This window comes from Heterodontus francisci, chromosome 7 (genome assembly GCF_036365525.1).
Source record: "Heterodontus francisci isolate sHetFra1 chromosome 7, sHetFra1.hap1, whole genome shotgun sequence".
Classification (NCBI taxonomy): Eukaryota; Metazoa; Chordata; class Chondrichthyes; order Heterodontiformes; family Heterodontidae; genus Heterodontus; species Heterodontus francisci.
The window spans coordinates 120310130-120329707 of record NC_090377.1 but is presented as its reverse complement, the minus strand read 5'-3'; the positions used below and the strand labels follow the sequence as shown (position 1 = coordinate 120329707).

The 19578-nt window shown below is 41.9% G+C and overlaps 1 protein-coding gene across 6 annotated transcripts in view; it reads right to left on the bottom strand.

The window, feature by feature from the left end:
* Positions 1-19578, bottom strand: part of nbeal1 (neurobeachin-like 1) — a 282280-nt gene that overhangs the window by 174878 nt on the left and 87824 nt on the right. For all 6 annotated transcript variants that reach the window (XM_068036045.1, XM_068036049.1, XM_068036043.1 and 3 more), the window contains exons 3-5: positions 14919-15080; positions 13408-13489; positions 11704-11831 (exon numbers count right to left, since the gene is read on the bottom strand). In XM_068036045.1, the coding sequence (XP_067892146.1) occupies positions 11704-11831; positions 13408-13489; positions 14919-15080 (372 nt within the window). The remainder of the gene's footprint in view (positions 1-11703; positions 11832-13407; positions 13490-14918; positions 15081-19578) is intronic.

The following is a 19578-nucleotide window of genomic DNA, read 5'->3' as shown; positions in this document are numbered from 1 at the left end:
GACGCCACCAACAAATGCATCTTTCCCTCCCCTCCCGACTCCTTTCATTATTCCAAAGATTCCTATTTTGCTATGTTTCTTTATCCACAGACCTGCTGAGTATTTCCAGCATTTTCTCTTTTTATTTCAGAATCTTTGGATCCATTCACTTTTAGCAATTGACTAAATCTCTCTGGATCCAACTGCACTCCTTATAGAAATTTGAAAAACTCAAATTGCAGAGGTCCTTAAAAGGACAAGTATTTGCCTTTCAAGTTACCTTATTTAATTCCAAGCCTAAATGTTAACTTACTCACACAAGATTATAGGTTTTTGTCTGAAACAAGTACTTCCAGCACATATAGGACTACAATCACAGGTACTGATGTGAGATCTAACTTCATTCATAAATACATAGGTAACTGTTACTTAAAATAAATGCCTGTTGCTTCTAATTCAGCAAATCACACAACATTTCAAATAATGAGCGTATTTGGATTAAGACCAAAAATGTGTTCGAGCACCACAGACTGTAATTTGACTACTATTGATGCAGGTAATAAAAGTGCTGTAAACAATCCAACTACAAATGTTAGGCAACGTACAATTATAATGTGACATAGCTGAATGTGGTAGGGAATATGGGATTAATGTAGGATTAGTATAAATGGGTGGTTGTCGGTCGGCACAGACTCGGTGGGCCTGCTTCAGTGCTGTATCTCTAAAAAAAATAATAAAACAATTTGCATTTTCCCGTAAGAGTTTATAATAAGAGTGACAATTAATCGCTTCTCCTCCCTCTAACAAAATAATTTACAGAAGCAATAATGAACACTGTGCGGTACAGTTAGAATACATAAGATGAGAAAAAATATTTTAATTGGGCAGAATATTAACATTTTCAAACCATATTCCTGCTTCTCCAGTTAAAGTCAATTAGATTCAACTGGAAACCTCACTTCCTGTATTAATCAGCATCTACCACTTGCAAAAAACAAAATGAACAATTCACATAGGAGAGGTAATGTCAGGTGGTTGATGTATTTGTTCAGATGTATTTCACATCCCACTAGAAGAAATAAGTCAATGAAATCAGTCTCTTTCCTCATGAATGTTAGCAAGTTTCACGTGCTTATGCAGAAGACAGTTATAAGTCACTGCACATCGTAAGCTGCATCTTTCACACATGCAGAAGTTGCCTCTCTCACCACTGCTGCAGAAAAGACTTTCATTCCTATGTTCAATTACATTTAAATACAGGAGGCCATGCAGTCCACCATGGCTGTGTTGGCTCTTTGAAGGAGCTGTTCAATTTAATCCCAAGCCCCAGCTTTATTCCCCATAATTTTTTTTTTAGTTTAGTTTAGAGATACAGCACTGAAACAGGCCCTTTGGCCCACTGAGTCTGTGCTGACCATCAACCACCCATTTATACTAATGCTACACTAATCCCATATTCCTACCACATCCCCACCTGTCCCTATATTTCCCTACCACCTACCTACACTAGGGGCAATTGCTAATGGCCAATTTACCTATCAACCTACAAGTCTTTGGCATGTGGGAGGAAACCGGAGCACCCGGAGGAAACCCACGCAAACACAGGGAGAACTTGCAAACTCCACACAGGCAGTGTGGAGTCTTGCAAATTATTCCTCTTCAAGCACGTGTCTAATTGCCTTTTGAAAGTTTCTATGGAATCTGATTCTACCACACTTTCAGGTAGTGTAACAAGTGGTGCACCACAGGGATCAGTGTTGGGGCCACAACTTTTTACAATTTATATAAATGACTTGGATGAAGGGACTGAAGGTATGGTTGCTAAATTTGCGATGACACAAAGATAGGTGTTACAAGAGTGCTTCTATCTTTTGAAAAATATGTTTTTAAGGACTTATAGTTGAATTATGGACATTGATTCTTCTAGAAGCTTGAAGAGATGCTGAACTTTGTGGGTTTTTTTTTTTTTAAAAGAGGTCACCAGAAGGCTTACTGGACATGGCTTGTAAACAAACCCTTACTGGAAGACACCTGTTTTCAGATAAAATACCAGCACGAAGCTTGTTGTTTTGACTTGGAGAAGATGTTTACAGAGAAGTGACAGGTTAAGATTTATAGAGGTCAGGAGGCTTGACTTCTGGAATCTATTTTATTTATTTATTTAGAGATACAGCACTGAAATAGGCCCTTCGGCTCACCGAGTCTGTGCCGACCATCAACCACCCATTTATACTAGATTGATTGGAGATACAGCACTGAAACAGGCCCTTCGGCCCACCGAGTCTGTGCCGAACATCAACCACCCATTTATACTAATCCTACACTAATCCCATATTCCTGCCAAACATCCCCACCTGTCCCTATATTTCCCTACCACCTACCTATACTAGTGACAATTTATAATGGCCAATTTACCTATCAACCTGCAAGTCTTTGGCTGTGGGAGGAAACCGGAGCACCCGGCGAAAACCCACGCAGACACAGGGAGAACTTGCAAACTCCACACAGGCAGTACCCAGAATTGAACCCGGGTCGCTGGAGCTGTGAGGCTGCAGTGCTAACCACTGCGCCACTTTGAATTGTTAAAAAAGGCAATTGGTTTTTGCCTGCCAATAAAACGCAGCTCATCTCTTTCTCTCTCTTAGGAAATAACCCTGCATATCCAGTGAGTCAGCCTCCTCTTTCCACCTATATTTGCAGAAACCCTGCGTATCGAATGTGTGGGAACTGAAACCCCTGTTGCCGCATTTCTGCAGTAAGGCCTACCTGAAGCCTCTGTAGCTGTATTTCTTGGAAAGCCTACCCAAACTGATCTTCAACATCACCTAGAAAGAACTGTTCTAGGAAGATCCCAGTGACAGTCTTCCATATGCATTGGGGACGCCAAACCAAAACAAAGGACATCTTTCCTTATCGTCTCTTTTTTTTTCCTCAAAGAATGAGCAAGCATGCAGCTCTAAAGAAAAATCCCTTTTACTTTTCCGGTTGACCGGTGGGTGGGAGTGGGGGTGAGTATGTGTGTGTGTGTTTGAGGGGCTAAGGTAAAAAGGGAACTTTAATATTTCAATCTGTGCGTTTATGCTTTGCTTCGTTACTGGTTAAGACTTGTTTTATAATAAATTGATAATTTTGCTGTTTATTAAAGAAACCTGGTTGGTGTTTTATTCTGGGATAAAAATAGAGTCTATGCTTGACCATATTGATATGTGGGAAAAAATTTAAATATATGGTGTGGCCCGTGGAGAAGTGGAACTAGAACAAAGTGCACTCCTTCTGCCTCGGTCGTAACACAGGTAGGAAAGTAACTTGTGAAGAGGACATAAGGAGGTTACAAAGGGATATAGATAGGTTAAGTGAGTGGGCAAAGATCTGGCAAATGGAGTTTAACATGGAAGAATGTGAAATTGTTCATTTTGACAGGAAGAGTGAAAAAAAAGCATGTTATCTAAATGGTGAGAGATGGCAGAGCTCTGAGATGCATAGGGATCTGGGTATCCTAGTGCATGAATCGCAAAAGGTTAGTATGCAGGTTCAGCAAGTAATTAGGAAAGCTAATGGAATGTTATCATTTTTTGCAAGGGAAATTGAATACAAAAGTAGGGAGGTTATGCTGCAGTTATACAGGACTTGGTGAGACCACATCTGGAGTACTATGCACAGTATTAGTCTCTTTATTTAAGGAAGGATGTAAATATGTTGAAAGAAGTTCAGAGAAGGTTTACTAGACTAATACCTGGAATGGGCAGGCTGTCATATGAGGAAAGGTTGAACAGGCTAGGTTTGTATCCGTGGAGTTTAGAAGAGTAAGAGGCGACTTGATTGAAACATATAAAATGCTGAGGGGTCGAGTACATTCCGTTCAAAAACAAAAACCCGTCAAGAAAGAACCATCCAGGGCTCACTCAGGAAGTTAAGGAGAGTATTAGACTAAAAGAAGAGGCTTACAATTTTGCAAAAAATAGTAGCAAGTCTGAGGATTGGAAGTGTTTTAGAAACCAGCAAAGGCCACCAAAAAGTTGATAAAAGGGGAAAAAATAGAATGGGAGTTAACTAGCCAGCAATATTAAAAACTGTTTGTAAGAGATTTTATAAGTACATAAAAAGGAAGAGAGTAGCTAAAGTAGACATTGGTCCCTTAGAGGCAGAGACAGGATAAATCATAATGGGGAATGAGGAAACAGCAGAGGCACTGAACAAATGTTTTGTGTCTGTCTTCACAGTAGAAGACACAAGTTCCATACCAGAAATAGTAACCAAGGGGCTAAAAAGAGTGAGGAAATTAAGGATATTGGTATCCGAGAAAAAGTATTGGAGAAACTTGAGGGACTAAAATTTGATAATTCCCCGGGACCAGATGGCCGACATCCTCGGGTTCTTAAAGAGATAGCCACAGAGATAGGGGCTGCACAGTGGCGCAGTGGTTAGCACCGCAGCCTCACAGCTCCAGGGACCCAGGTTCGATTCTGGGTACTGCCTGTGCGGAGTTTGCAAGTTCTCCCTGTGACCGCATGGGTTTTCTCCGGGTGCTCCGGTTTCCTCCCACAGCCAAAGACTTGCAGGTGATAGGTAAATTGGCCATTGTAAATTGCCCCTAGTGTAGGTAGGTGGTAGGGAATATGGAATTACTGTAGGGTTAGTATAAATGGGTGGTTGTTGGTCGGCACAGACTCGGTGAGCCGAAGGGCCTGTTTCAGTGCTGTATCTCTAAAGAAAAAATAAATAAATAGTGGATGCACTGGCTATGATTTTCCAGAATTCCTTAGATTCAGGAATGGTCCCGTCAGATTGGAGGTTGGCAAATGTTACACCACTTTTCAAGAAAGGAGGCAGAGTGAAAACAGGGAACTGCAGGCCAGTTAGCTGAACACCAGTCGTTGGGAAGATGCTGGAAATTATTATTAAAGAAGTCATAACATTGCACTTGGAAAAGCATAGTATGATTCGAATAAGCCAGCATGGTTTGACTAAAGGGAGATCCTGTTTGACAAATTTATTAGAGTTTTTTGAGGATGTAACTAGTAGGGTAGATAAAGGGGAACAAGTAGATGCAGTATACCTGGATTTTCAAAAGGCATTCGATAAGATGCTACATAAAAAATTATTAGGCAACATAAGGGCTCATGGTGTTGGAGGTAGTATATTAGCGTGGACAGAGGATTGGTTAACAGACAGGAAGCACAGACTGGGCATAAATGGGGCATTTTCAAGTTGGCAGGCAGTGAATAGTGGGGTGCCCCAAAGATCAGTGCTGGAGCCTCAGCTATTTAAACTCTATATTAATGACTAGGATGAAGAGACAGAGAGTAACATATCTAAGTTTGCTGCTGATACAATGCTCGGTGGAAAGGTAAGCTGCAGGGAGGACAGAGAGGCTGCAAAGAGATTTAGACAGGTAAAGTGAGTGGGAAACAAGATGGCAAATGGAGCGTAGTGTAGGGAAGTGAAGTTGTTAACTCTGGTCGTAAAAACAGAAAAGCAGAATATTTTTAAAAAGTTGTGAAACTGTTAAGTGTTGATGTTCAGAGAGACTTGGGGGCACTCGTACAAGGAACACACAAAGTTAACATGCAGGTGCAGCAGGCTATTAGGAAGGCAAATGGCATGTTGGCCTTTATTGCAAGGGGATTGGAGTACAGGAATAAAGAAGTCTAAATAAAATTGTACAGGGCTTTGGTGAGACTGTGTGGAATACTGTGTGCAGTTTTGGTCTCCACATTTAAGAAAGGATATACTTGCACTGGAGACACAATGCAGGGAAGATTACTAAATTGGTCGCTGGGATGAGAGGGTTGTCCTATGATGGGAGGCTTTTTTTTCATTCTTTCGTGGGATGTGGGTGTCGCTGGCTTGGCCAGCATTTATTGCCCACCCCTAATTGCCCTTGAACTGAGTGGCCTTGTTAGGTCAGTTCAGAAGGCATTTAAGAGTCATCTACATTGCTGTGGGTCTGGAATCACATGTAGATCAGGTCAGGTAAGGACAGATTTCCTTCCCTAAAGGGCATTAGTGAACCAGATGGTTTTTACACGAATTGACAATGGTTTCATGGTCACCAGTAAACTAGCTTTTTTTCTTCAATTCCATCTGCCGTGGTGGGGTTCGAACCCATGCCCCCAGAGCATTAGCCTGGATTTCTGGAATACTAGTCCAGTGATATTACCTGAACGCCACTGGCTCCCCTGAGGCGGAGTAAATTGGGCCTACATTCTGTGGAGATTAGAAGAATGAGGGGCAATCTAATTGAGAAATACAAGATTCTGAAAGGGCTTGATATGGTAGAAGCTGAGAGATTATTTCCACTTGTCAGGGAATCTAGAACACAGGGACACAATCTCAGGATAAGGGGCCAATCATTCAGGACTGAGATGAGGAGAAATTACAACACTCAAATGGGTGTGAATCTTTGGAATTCTCTATGCCTGAGGGTTGTGGCTGCTCCATCATTGAATATATTTAAGGTTGCGACAGATTTGTCTTGCAGGAAATCAAGCGATATGAGGAGCAGGCAGGAAAGTGGAGTTGAAGCCCAAGATCAGCCATGATCGCCCTGAATGGCGGAGCAGGCTCGATGGGCCATATGGTCTATTTCTGCCTATTTCTTGTGTTCTTGTGGATGTTTCCTCTTGCGGGAGAATCTAGAACTAGGAATCACTGTTTAAAAATAAGGGGTTGCCCATTTAAGACAGAGATGAGGAGAGATTTTTTCTCTCAGAGGGCCGTGAGTCTTTGGAACTCTCTTCCTCAAAAGGCAGTGGAAGCAAAGTCTTTATATATTTTTAAGGCATAGGTAGATAGATTCTTGATAAGCAGGGGGTGAAAGGAGATTGAGGATAGGCAGGAATGCGGAGTTGAGGTTACAATCAGATAGACCATGATCTTGTTGAATGGTGGTGCAGGCTCGAGGGGCTGAGTGACCTACTCCTGCTCCTAATTCGTATGTTCATGTGTATGGATGTACTCAGCCCCAATATACCTTTGTACCCTCTCAAAAGACATCCATCTTAGAAGTGTGGTGCTCAGAATTGGACACAATACTCTAGATGAGGTCTAACTAGAGTTTAGTAAAGGCTTAGCCGGACTTCCTTGTTTTTGTATTTATTCCCATTTTTGCAAACCCAAGTATCCCATATGCTTTCTCAATTGCCTTGCCCTGCCACCTTCAAAGATTTGTGAATATGCACCTCCAGGTCGCTCTGTTTTGCACCCCTCTCAAAAGTAGATTATACTGCCTCTCCATATTGTTTCTCCCAAAAAGCATCATTTCATACTTATCCACATTGAATTGTATCAGCCCATTTCACCAGTCTGTCTATGTCCTCCTGACATCTGCTACTCTCCTGCTCACTAGTTACTACATTGCCAAGTTTGCAAACTCCGAAATATACTCCCTATACCCAAGTCCAGGCTATTTATATACACAAAACAAGAAAAACAATTCCTAATACCAACACTTGGAATACCCCACTGCATATTCTCTTCAGTTAGAAAAACATCTGTTCATCAGTACTCTTTGCCTCTTATCCCTTAGCAAATTTCATACCCAGGTTACCACCCTCTATTTAATACTTTCGAAATACCAAATGCTTTTTGAAACATCTACTGCACTATCTTCATCAACCCTCTCAGAACTCAATCAGGTTACTCGGACTTTTATTAACCCATGCTTGTTTGGGTGAGAATTAATTTTGTCCTCGACAATGGTCACAAGTAGCCTCCACCATTCCTTTTAGACTGATTGGCCTGTACCTACCAGGTTTATCAATTTTTCCTTCTTTGAACAGGGGCATAACATTTGCAATCATCCAGTTCTCTGACATCACTACAATATCCAAGGAGTATTAAAAGACTGTGGTCATCTTTAAGTCACTTGAACAGAATTGATTTTTTATGTCATTTAACCATGAACTCCATATTTAGTCCAACTTCATCCTATGATATTGCCTTACATGGATGTCTACCTGAAGGGCCGTAACGTGTAGGGCTACGGACCTAGTGCAGGAAGGTGGGATTAGGCTGGGTAACTCTTCGGTCGGCACAGACACAATGAGTCGATGGCCTCCTTCTGTGTCATAAAAATTCTAAGATTTCACCCATAGCTCTGCTTCCCATATTCTTACTTGCATTAAGTCCCATTCACCCATCACCTCTGCTCACTGACCTACATTGGCTCTTGGTTCACCAATGCCTCAAATTTAAAATTCTCATGTTCAAATCCCTCCCATGCCCTTGCCCCTCCTGGTCTCCAACCTTACCCAGTCCTACAGCCCTCAGAGAACTCTGCAGTCTTCCAATCCTGACGTCGTGAACATCCTTGATTTCCCACGCCTCACCACTGACAGCCATGCCTTCCGCTATCTAGGACTTAAGCTCTTGAATTCCCTTTCCAAACCTCTGCATCTCTCTTTCTTCCTATAAGACATTCCTTAAAACTTACCTCTTGAGTCAATCTTTTAAGTTACCTGTCCTTATATCTCCTTATGTGGTTCATTGTTAAGTTTTGTCTGATAACACTTCCTGTGAAGTTCCTTGGGACACTTTGCTACGTTAAAGGCTCTATACAAATGCAAGTTGTAATCGTTGTTGCTAAAAACATTCACAATCAGTGTGATCTGAAATCAGTACCAGACCAAAGTAACAGCATTTATAAGGCTGTCCGCAATAGGAAATGTCAGTGGATATCTGCACAACACAACTGAGCTCTGCTCTTAAGTAGGGAGGACATATTATGTAAAAACATTATAAACTGCTACTTGGCCTGATGAAGCTAAAAAGCCACAAAGTAACTTGACCAAACCAAGAGATTTTTATGTTGAGGGAGGATTCTGCAGGCCTCTTTACTGTAATGAATTTAACACATTATGAGCCAGAATTTGCTGTCAAAGTAATGGCAAGGCTAATGATGCTCACTGTTAACTGTGCACAAATGGTACAGCAAACGCAGGCAAGGCAGATGCGAGTTAAATGCAAATATCCAAAAGTTGTTTCCCAAGTTGTGCCACTCCACTATTAGCTTCGACAAAACAGCAATTTGTTGTCTGCCTCGCCATTGACATGTATTGATGCAATGAATTTGTTATATTTGCGTAGTAGATACAAATTAAATCCCGCGCAGATATTTAGGGCTAGTAATTCATAGCGTAAGTACGCTTTTAATGACATGATAACTTAATTAGTGCTGTTACGGGCAGGTGGAAAATGGCGTAGGTGACTTTCACTTTTCACCTCTCAACTGACCAAAGATAGTTTTTTTTAAAAAAGTGTTTTAGTCCCCAAGTGTTTTAAGGGTCAAATAAACAGACAATTGACAGGCTTTCTTGTAGGTTTAAAAAGATAACTATTTATTAAACAATACCCAAAACTGTTTGCAATCTGACCCACTCACACAGGCACATTCACAAGAAAAGATAGAGATAAGAGGATAACATGCATTTAGGTCCGAATGTCGTAAAAAGAGTTCACTTTGAAACTTTTTCATTTTCCAGGAGGAATTTTTAACAATGTTGCAGACCTGATGTCCCTTATCTTGGTTCACTGAAGTATTGCAGATTCCTTTGTTTAAAACTCAGTCAAAGTCAGTGGACAATCTTGTCGAAATTCCTCAGATGGAGAGTTTTCAAGGCCACCTTTGGAATCTCTGCCTCAGTGATTTTAAAGTAGTACAGGCAGGGACGTCTTCTTGGCTGGAATGGATGTCTCAGCTTCCTCATTGGCTGACTTTCTCTCTGTCTGAGAAATCAATTTTTTTTTTTAAAGAAAAACCCTCATCAGGCTGGGTTTCGGTGAGGTGACCATATGCTCTCCCTTGGTGTGCGCACACAATGTTTTTGAACATGGGGCCATGGTTACACAACAGAATTGGAATGTGGCTTATCTTGATAAAGTGGTGTTATTTCCACCTATTATCTTGGCTTTGCATCTAGAGTCGGTCTGTCTGCGAAGGTCTTTTGTCAGCCCAATTCTTGAAGATAGGAGCCATTTAAATGGCCTGTTTAACATTTTAATGTGTCTTCCCCAGACGTGATGCTGAGTTTAGTCTCCAACAGTCCTTGATGTATAGTTGCAGTACAGGAGGGGTCACCTGACCTCTTACTCCATTTTGTCTGCCGCAAATGCATCCATTTTTTTAAAGAGTTTAATTCACCAGTTCATTTTTACACCTCATAATTGCTCCTGTTCACTTTATTTCATCACTGTTCCTTTCATGAGCATGACAGTGCCAATCAACCTCTCAGGCACTGAAAATTAACTATTATAATTGTACAGTCTCACTCCCTCAGGTTGTGATTTTTTCAGGGAGATTTTAAAAATGCCAATTTAAATATAATATTTTTTCACTTTTCCTTTTATTTTTTCTCGATACAATTTTTATTGCCTTCGATTTCTCTTTGTGTGCTTGATTTAACATTGAATTTACCCTTCCTCTCAGTCCTTCCTGTGTTCATTTTAAATCCTTTCATCTAATTGGTTAAAAAGATAGGCTGTTGCTTGCCCTGTTCACTCAGGTCCCAGATACCCAGAGTCATAGAGTCAAGGCATAGGAGGTGGTCATTCGGTCCATCGAGTTCATGCCTGCTCTCCAGAGCTACGCAGTCAGTCCCACTCCCTTGTTTACCTCGTTGCACCGTTATCAGCTCACACTTTCAGCAACTTTGTGGACAAACTTTTCTTTGAAATGAAAGGTGCAGGGACAAGCCTAACAGCAGATGGCATTAGATGCCCTGCTACAGCAAATTCTGGGCTAATAACTTGGCATGCAGTTTTGTGTCATCATAATCTCAAAATGTGCATGATAAGATCAAAATTATCTCTTTACATTTTCCTCCTTTAAGATGCTCCTTAAAACCTTGGTCATCTGTCCTAACATCTCCTCCTTACGTGGCTCGGTAGCATTATCTTGTTCCTGTGAAATGCCTTGGGATAGAGTCATAGAGTTAATACAGCACAGAAACAGGCCCTTCAGCCCATCGTGTCCATGCCAGCCATCAAGCACCTATCTATTCTAATCCCATTTTCCAGCACTTGGCCCATAGCCTTGTATGCTATGGCGTTTCAGGTGCTCATCTAAATACTTATTAAATGTTGTGAGGGTTCCTGCCTCTACCACCCCTTCAGGTAGTGTGTTCCAGATTCCAACCACCCTCTGGGTGAAAAACATTTTCCTCAAATCTCCTCTAAACCTCCTGCCCCTTACCTTAAATCTATGCCCCCTGGTTATTGACACCTCCACTAAGAGAGGAAGTTTCTTCCTATCTACCCCCCTCATAATTTTATATACCGCAATCAGGTCCCCCTCAGCCTTCTCGGCTCTAAGGAAAACAACCCTAGCCTATCCAGTCTCTCTTCATAGCTGAAATGCAACAGCCCAGGCAACATCCTGGTGAATCTCCTCTGCACCCTCTCCAGTGCAATCACATCCTTCCTGTAGTGTGGCGACCAGAACTGTACACAGTACTCCAGCCATGGCCTACCTAGCGTTTTATACAGCTCCATTATAACCTCTCTGCTCTTATACCCTATGCCTCAGCTAATAAAGGATGTTTTACTATGTTAAAAGTGCTCTACAAATGCAAGTTGCTGTTGGTGTTGATAGTAATATCTGTATCGATGGACAATGTCAAAACAAGGTCTTTTTACAAGTTAATCTAAAAATCAATTTTCTATAAAATAGAGCTTAAAAAATCTACTTAGTTTTATCTGTTTATTTTGATATCTTGATCCACTCACCCAGCTGCTCTCTGTCTCCAGTTTCGATACGGGTCGTATAGGCTCTCACAAAAGGTAAGCGCATGTCTTGCGAAATCTTCGGCTGGAGTTAGGTCTGCCATTTCTTTTTCTTTGGTCTTGCTTTTTAACTTGTATTAAAAGAAAATTAAGGAAATGTTAAATTCAGCACGTTACCAAGGTTTCAAAGAACCTTCAGTTTCACTGGACTGGCGTTTTGTGTTTGTTTACAGCTCCCAAGGGTACTGCAACGGACATTCATATAACAGTAAGAAACTTCAGCAGCTTCCCTACTACAATTCAAACCTGAAACCACTAAATTGAACAAAGAACAGTTTAACATGTAATTTTCAAACCGTGTTCATCTGTTTGGCCCTATTAGTTTCATTTTTTAAAAATGTATTTATCTATCTTCTACTGTTTCTTACTCCCACCTGCCATTCTGCAAGAGCTACCTTTTTGTGGGATGGGGTGATTCCATTGGCTGTAAAAGGCTTCTTATAAGCATGATCAGGTCAAACTCTGACATGACAATCACAATGTAGTTCCCTTGACAACTAATGTTAGATAACGTAGATAGCGTAATGGCAAAATTAAACAAGACATTGAAATAACTTAGGCCACCGTTACCTTCCTCACTACTTACAAGCTTTTGAGTAGATGTTGAGCTAATTTCCCCACCCAGCCTCCAAAACTATGCTTCTTCTCATTACTATCCTCTGCCAGATTTATCTTTTGTAGCCAACAGGTTAGGTGTTCTTGCAAATATTGCCAGGGTCACTCTGAGAATATCTGCCAGAAAGAGTACAAAAGTGGCCTGAGTGAGCAGTGATTCCAATTTTTTCTCAATTGCAGGGAGGCTTATATATTTCCACTTAGTATCTTCACAGTAAGTGCAGCTGAGATCATGAACTCACTCAATAATGGACATCATTCTCAATTATGGTGCATGGTAGGGGGTGAGGTATCAAAGTATAAACTCAAGACCTCTACCATGGTTAACAGTCCACTACTCGGCATAAAGCAGGTCTCAACTAGATTTTTTCCCCGCACTAACACTGCTTTCAAGATTCCACAACTAATGCAAGGGACCCAGACAAGAGATAGCTAAATAAATAATTTGTTTCAGAATAAAGTCAGCATTTTGAATCATTTAAGGCCCAGTTTCAGCCAGTGCTAAACTTAGTGCTGCAAACAGGGCTACGAAATTATTGTTCCTGACCTGAAGCCACTTAACTCTTAGGCATCTGTCATTTCAAGTCCAGGATGTGCTTATTTAATTGAACAAGATGTTTTAACATTCTGTGCCCATGGAATAGGGCTTTATAAATCTAGACAGTTTTTTAAAAAGTTTATTTTAAGCATGGTCTGCCTTCAATAATCTTGTGGTAATTTCACTCATCAGGTTAAACAATTCTCTCTCTGCCACATTTGCTTCCCAAGCTTTGAGAATCCCACAGAAAAATTTAACTTTGCGTATTTTTGCACAGCTTCCAATTTTTTGTTTTTTGAAAATTCTATCAGAAGTGTAACATTAACAAAAAAGTTCAAGTCTGTAGCAAATAAATCTGAAATGTTACCTTGCTAATAAATTACACATTTGTCTTTATATACAAAGAGCTGCCTTGTTGCAGTGTGATGGAGCTGTTTACAGCTAAGAATTAATTATGGAAAGGGCTGAAAGTTAAGCCTTTTATCATCACTTACCTGCTGAATGTAGACTGTAGCCATTGTAATAACATGATTAATATAGGAGCAGGTTCCAATCTCCTCAACATTAGCCAGATTCCTGGGAAATAAAAGGAATGCTCCAATTTATAATTAACATTGTTTGAAGAAAACTCAAACAAAAAAAAAATCAATCAAAAACTGCCCATGCACAATAGGAACTAAGCCTAGCAGCTAAAATATTTGGTTATCCAATGGCTCAATGGGTTTATACAGTGCATAGCTGGAGCAATGCAGATTGGAAAACATCCAGTAACGCCTAGAACTTGAAATTCTCATCTTTATGTTCAAACCCCTCCAAGGTCTTTCCCCTTCCTAATTCTAACCTCCTCTGGCCCTACAACCCTCCTAGAACTCCGCACTTCTGGCCTCTATTACATCTCCCACTTCCTTTCTCTCGACATCTCCTGAAGGAACTGCTTCTGAAAAGCTCCCAGTGAGCACCGCATGTGTCTAGTGACACCATCTACATGTACCTAGACGCCAGACCAAAGAACCATCTGGAAAATTCCATATCTTATCCTTTTTCATCAAGAATTAACAAGTATCTGGCCAAAGTTTTTTTTGTTTCTTTGTAAAGTTGATCTCTGCAGAGAAAGCTTCTTTATTTTTCCTTTAACCATTGTGTGTGCGTTGGGTTATTTAGAAGGGAATACATTTATACTTTCTTATTTCAACCTGTGTGTTAATAAGCTTTGCATCTTTGTTGAATGAGTCCTGCTTTATAATAGATTAATAATTTTGTTGTTTATTAAAGAAATTGATTGGCTGATTTTTATTCTGAAACTAGAATAAAGTAGATAATTGGCCATATCGGTAACTGAGTAAAACATTTAAATATATGTTGTGACCAATGGAGAAGTGGAACAAGAAAAAGATGTGCACTCCTCCAACCTCTGTCGTAATAGGCGAAATAAAGAAAAAAAATTTAAAACACCCAGGTTCCTGACTGCTATGCAGCTAGTCTTTCTCTCTCACGTATAGGTACTGGTTGAGGAAAGGGTCAAGCTCAGCTGCTGTCCCCCCATAGTCAAAAATACTGCCAAGGCTAAGCCAAGGTTCTTGTGTGGATAACTCCTATTTGAAAACGCAGCACAGCATAAAGGACACCAGTGCCACTGTTACCCAGTAAGAAGCCAACATTATAAGAGGAAAAAACAACTGAAGTAACTTTTCATTCAGCATCATTTATATACGCAGCACAGTGAAACAGAGGGCTCCCTGTCGATTGGGATATTCTACTTTAAGGGCAACAGTCTCATTCAATAGGCACATGGTATTCTTATAAAAATATTCCGGATGCTGGAAATCTGAAATATAAACAGAAAATACTGAAAATACACAGAGCTCTGACAGCATTCGTGGGAAGAGAAACAGAGTTAATGTTTCAGGTCTGTGGCCTTCCTACAGAGCACTAGTAGTCTTACTTATCTTTCTGTAGTCTGCTCCTTGTCTATATACCATCCCCTTACATATTACAGTAACTGTACCTGCAGATGATGATGAGGAATTTGACCAGAATGAGTGCCAGTGCTTGTTGTTCATCCTCTAGCCCATGCGACAGTTTCTGCATACACTGTAACTGTTGCTGTCTCAGGACCTGCAGAATGTTATCAGGCAACAAGGATAACCCTGGTGGGACTTCATCCAATCTAAAGGAATAAAAATAAATATATCAATAGAAAGTGGAGATATATACCAGTACATAAATGTTTCTGCAACAACTGGGGACAAATCAAGTTTTTGAACTGCCCAACAGCTATAGGTTAAAATAAAACCAGAAATTCAGCTGAAATTTTGGAATAGTAACTTGATGTACCAATTTGGCAACATGGTTTCGGATTGCCAGCTCACTGGATGGTGGTTGAGAGGTTAGATGTGAAGACAAATACTGCTTTGATCTAATGACACCATTCTGCCAGATAGGGCAAGTGAAGGTGGGGGGCAAGAACCATCATTGGGGCAGGACAGGAAGAAAAAGTCAGCAGTCTGATATTTATTTATTTTATTTACAGATACAGCACTGAAACAGGCCCTTCGGCCCACCGAGTCTGTGCCGACCAACAACCAGCCATTTATGCTAATCCTACATTAATCCCATATTCCCTACCATATCCCCACCATTCTCCTACCACCTACCTACACTGGGGGCAATTTACAATGGCCAATTTACCTATCGACCTGCAAGTCTTTGGCTGTGGGAGGAAACCGGAGCGATAAATCACCAATCCAGTTAAGATACTACAAGTCAAGAGAAGGGATTTAATACCTTTTCAAAAAATGAAAAGAATGTAAATATGTAATTATACATTTCTCATTTCAAGCTTTAAATGTTGTCATTTTAGACCTTAAGAACAAACTTGCATTTATATCGCTCTTTCACAACCTCAGGGTGTGCTAAGGTACCTTACAGCCAATGAGGTAATTTTAAAGTTTAGTCACTGATGTAACGTAGGAAACCCAGCAGCCAATTTGTGCACAGAAAGCTTCCAAAAACAGCAATGAGATAATAACCCAATAACCTGTTTTAGCAATGTTAGTTGAGGGATAAATATTGGCCAGGACATCAGGAACAACTCAGCTGCTCTACTTTGAAATAGTGCTACAGGATCGTTTTCATCTGCCTGAGGGGGCAGACAGGGTCGCAGTTTAACACATTACCTGAAAGATGGTACCTCCAACAGTTCAGCACACCCTCAATACTACACCGGAGTGTCAATCTGAATTATGTGTTCAAGTCTCTGGAGTGGGACTTGAACTCACAACATTCTGACTCAAAGGTGAGAGTTCTACCACTGAACCAGGGCTGACACAAACTTTTCTAAACTTAATGCAAAAACAATTAACTTGTGATAATACCGTTTAGCAGGATAATTTAAAGCAGGGTTGTCCAAAATACAGCCCACAGGACAGAATCCGGCCCGTCAATACTGTGCGCCTGACAGCAGGCTGCCGTGGCAGGGTGAGTGCTGATTGGCAGCTCCCGATGCAGGCATGCTGGGAATAGCTGACCCTGCTGTTTTCGGCCAGTTCAGGTGTGAGTGAGTCAATGGGAATGGCTGTTGCGGCGGGGGGGGGGAACAGAGAGGTAGAGGGGAAAGCGGGAAGCAGGCCAACACATATCCAGAGGTGCAAGGTGGAGCAATGCTGCAGCAGAGAGAGAGCGAGCCAAGCAGCCCTTTAAAGCAGCACAGGGAAGAGAGGGAGGCGAGGGGGGGGGGGGGGGGGGGTAAAGAGAGGGAGGCGAGGGGGGGGGGGGGTAAAGAGAGGGAGGCGAGGGGGGGGGGTAAAGAGAGGGAGGCGAGGGGGGGGGGGGTAAAGAGAGGGGGGCGAGGGGGGGGGGGCGGCGGCGAGGGGGGGGGGGGGGCGGCGGCGAGGGGGGGGGGGGCGGCGAGGGAGGGGGCGGCAAAGGGAGGGGGCGGCAAAGGGAGGGGGCGGCAAAGGGAGGGGGCGGCAAAGGGAGGGGGCGGCAAAGGGAGGGGGCGGCAAAGGGAGGGGGCGGCAAAGGGAGGGGGCGGCAAAGGGAGGGGGCGGCAAAGGGAGGGGGCGGCAAAGGGAGGGGGCGGCAAAGGGAGGGGGCGGCAAAGGGAGGGGGCGGCAAAGGGAGGGGGCGGCAAAGGGAGGGGGCGGCAAAGGGAGGGGGCGGCAAAGGGAGGGGGCGGCAAAGGGAGGGGGCGGCAAAGGGAGGGGGCGGCAAAGGGAGGGGGCGGCAAAGGGAGGGGGCGGCAAAGGGAGGGGGCGGCAAAGGGAGGGGGCGGCAAAGGGAGGGGGCGGCAAAGGGAGGGGGCGGCAAAGGGAGGGGGCGGCAAAGGGAGGGGGCGGCAAAGGGAGGGGGCGGCAAAGGGAGGGGGCGGCAAAGGGAGGGGGCGGCAAAGGGAGGGGGAAAGATAGAGAGACGGAGGTTAAGTGAAAGAGTGGGGGGAGAGAGGGAGGGGGAAGAGGGGAAGAGACACAGCCAGATAGCAGCTATATTAGGTTATTTTAAAACACAAGTTTAAAGGCTTGTGTTATGTAAACACATTTAAAATGACAAAGGTCATTAAGGAAATGTCTTGATTTCTGAACTCTGGCACGCATTACTTTCACCTGGGACACAAGCTCAGTGACGTGTTGAAAGTTACTGGACTTTACTTCTATACAAATGTCGCAAATTCTGCTGCTATCCATTTGGAATCACATTGTTCCAGAACTTGTATTGAGGGGAAAACAGGCAGCAAAATCCAAGAAATCTCCAGAAGTCATCACTGTAAGTTCTCATGAATATAACTGTATGCTGTAATGGAGCTGAACGATATTTGCAAAAACAGGATGCTGCTGACCCATATACAATAGTTAGTAAATACAATGTAACTGATAGCTTTAATAAACCTTAATCTATTATGAAATAGTACTTCAGAAGAATCATGTAAAACAGAAGAGCAGGGTGGTACGGGAAGTGGCAGAGTGCTTAACGGTAGGTAGCTAAGACTAGTTTATTCATCTTGACAGGCGTGAAACCAAGTCCTGGATTCTAAAATACAGAAACAACAGAAAATCTCATTGTCTACGATTCCTTAAGAAAATCTATGTTGCATTTGAAGTCTTAAAAACTGTCAAGAAAACATAATAAAAATTTATTACACCTTTGCTGATAGGCAATAGATTTGGCTTGGACACAAATTGGTGAGTCTGGAGCATAATCTCACTGATAGTGATGAAACATTTTGTAACTGAATAATACCTGCAGTAACAACCGCTCAAAGTTTTGCAGAAAATCTTTTTGTTTATAATTATCTTGTCAGAGCTGAATCAGAATCGACAGTGATAGACGGAGATATAGACATAAGTAAATTTACGAGAATCACTTTATTGGAGGAACTGAAGGACGCTCTTTATTTGTAATTGTGTTTATCTAATTTTGTCACCAGCTTTGGTGAGCAAATGACATTTTGTCAATGAGATTTTCTGTTGTTTCTGTATTTTAGAATCCAGGACTTGGTTTCACACCTGTCAAGATGAATAAACTAGTCTTAGCTACCTACCGTTAAGCACTCTGCCACTTCCCGTACCACCCTGCTCTTCTGTTTTACATGATTCTTCTGAAGTACTATCTGCTTCACCCTATAAAATTCTTCGGATTTGGAAATAATTTCCCTTTTGTTGGCTGCCCTGTCTTCAGACATATATTACAAACAGGTGGAGAGGTTGCACAAACATTGACCATCACGGATCAAATTGTCTTGTGACAATGGCAGTGAGAGAAATGGTCTGTCCTCCTATTGCTGATTTTTCTACTGCCTCACCTCAATAACCACAAAATCAATCCTCTCCTTGAGTTTTATGGTTTATTGGATGAACTTGCACCTCCTGACACGGTGTGAATCCAGAGGTCATCCGATAAGGTCCATCTACTACCCCGTGACATGGTGTAGCTAGCTCTATTCTGTCAACAAAAGTAATTTGCATTGGAATTGCATACTATTTTGTTTGCCAGCAAGGTAACAGCGTTGTGCTGCTCTCCATTGATGTGTGTATGCTTGGCTACTTTATTTATAGGGAGAAATGTGTTTTTAATCGAACTGTATTTTGATGGCATTAGATTGGCTATATGCTTTATATATAGATTAATTGTCCCCATGTCCATGGCTGAGTCAATAATTTTGTCAAATGTCCGTGGTGCAATTTGTCAGTGCCTATCCCTGTTAATTCTCAATACCAGCAGACATGAAGTGCTCCAGTTGGAGGAAGCAGGGGTCAGCAGGTTCATCCAGGCGACTGTACATCAGGGAAAAGTATAGCAAAATAAATTTGCAACTTTTGTTTTGCACTGAAAAGATAAGTGCTGACAACTTTTGAGATTGTGAGAAAGAAGTGTTTTCTCTATTTATATTAGTTCACCTTTATAGTGGCAGCAAAAGCATATCTCATTAGCAGTCACCCAATGATAGCAAACAAAAAACACAATGTTAAAAATTGAACAAAAGTCAATTTTAATTGAGTGATCACTCATTTAAACAAAAATGTTCAAAATCGCATTTCTCATTTGTGGCTTTATTGGCATTCATAAGAGGACAGTAGCCCAAAGTGGAAGAGAATTACATACACAGAATTAGAGGCCATTGGGTGCATCTGCCTGATGCAAGTGTTTATGTTTCACATGAACAGCCGCCT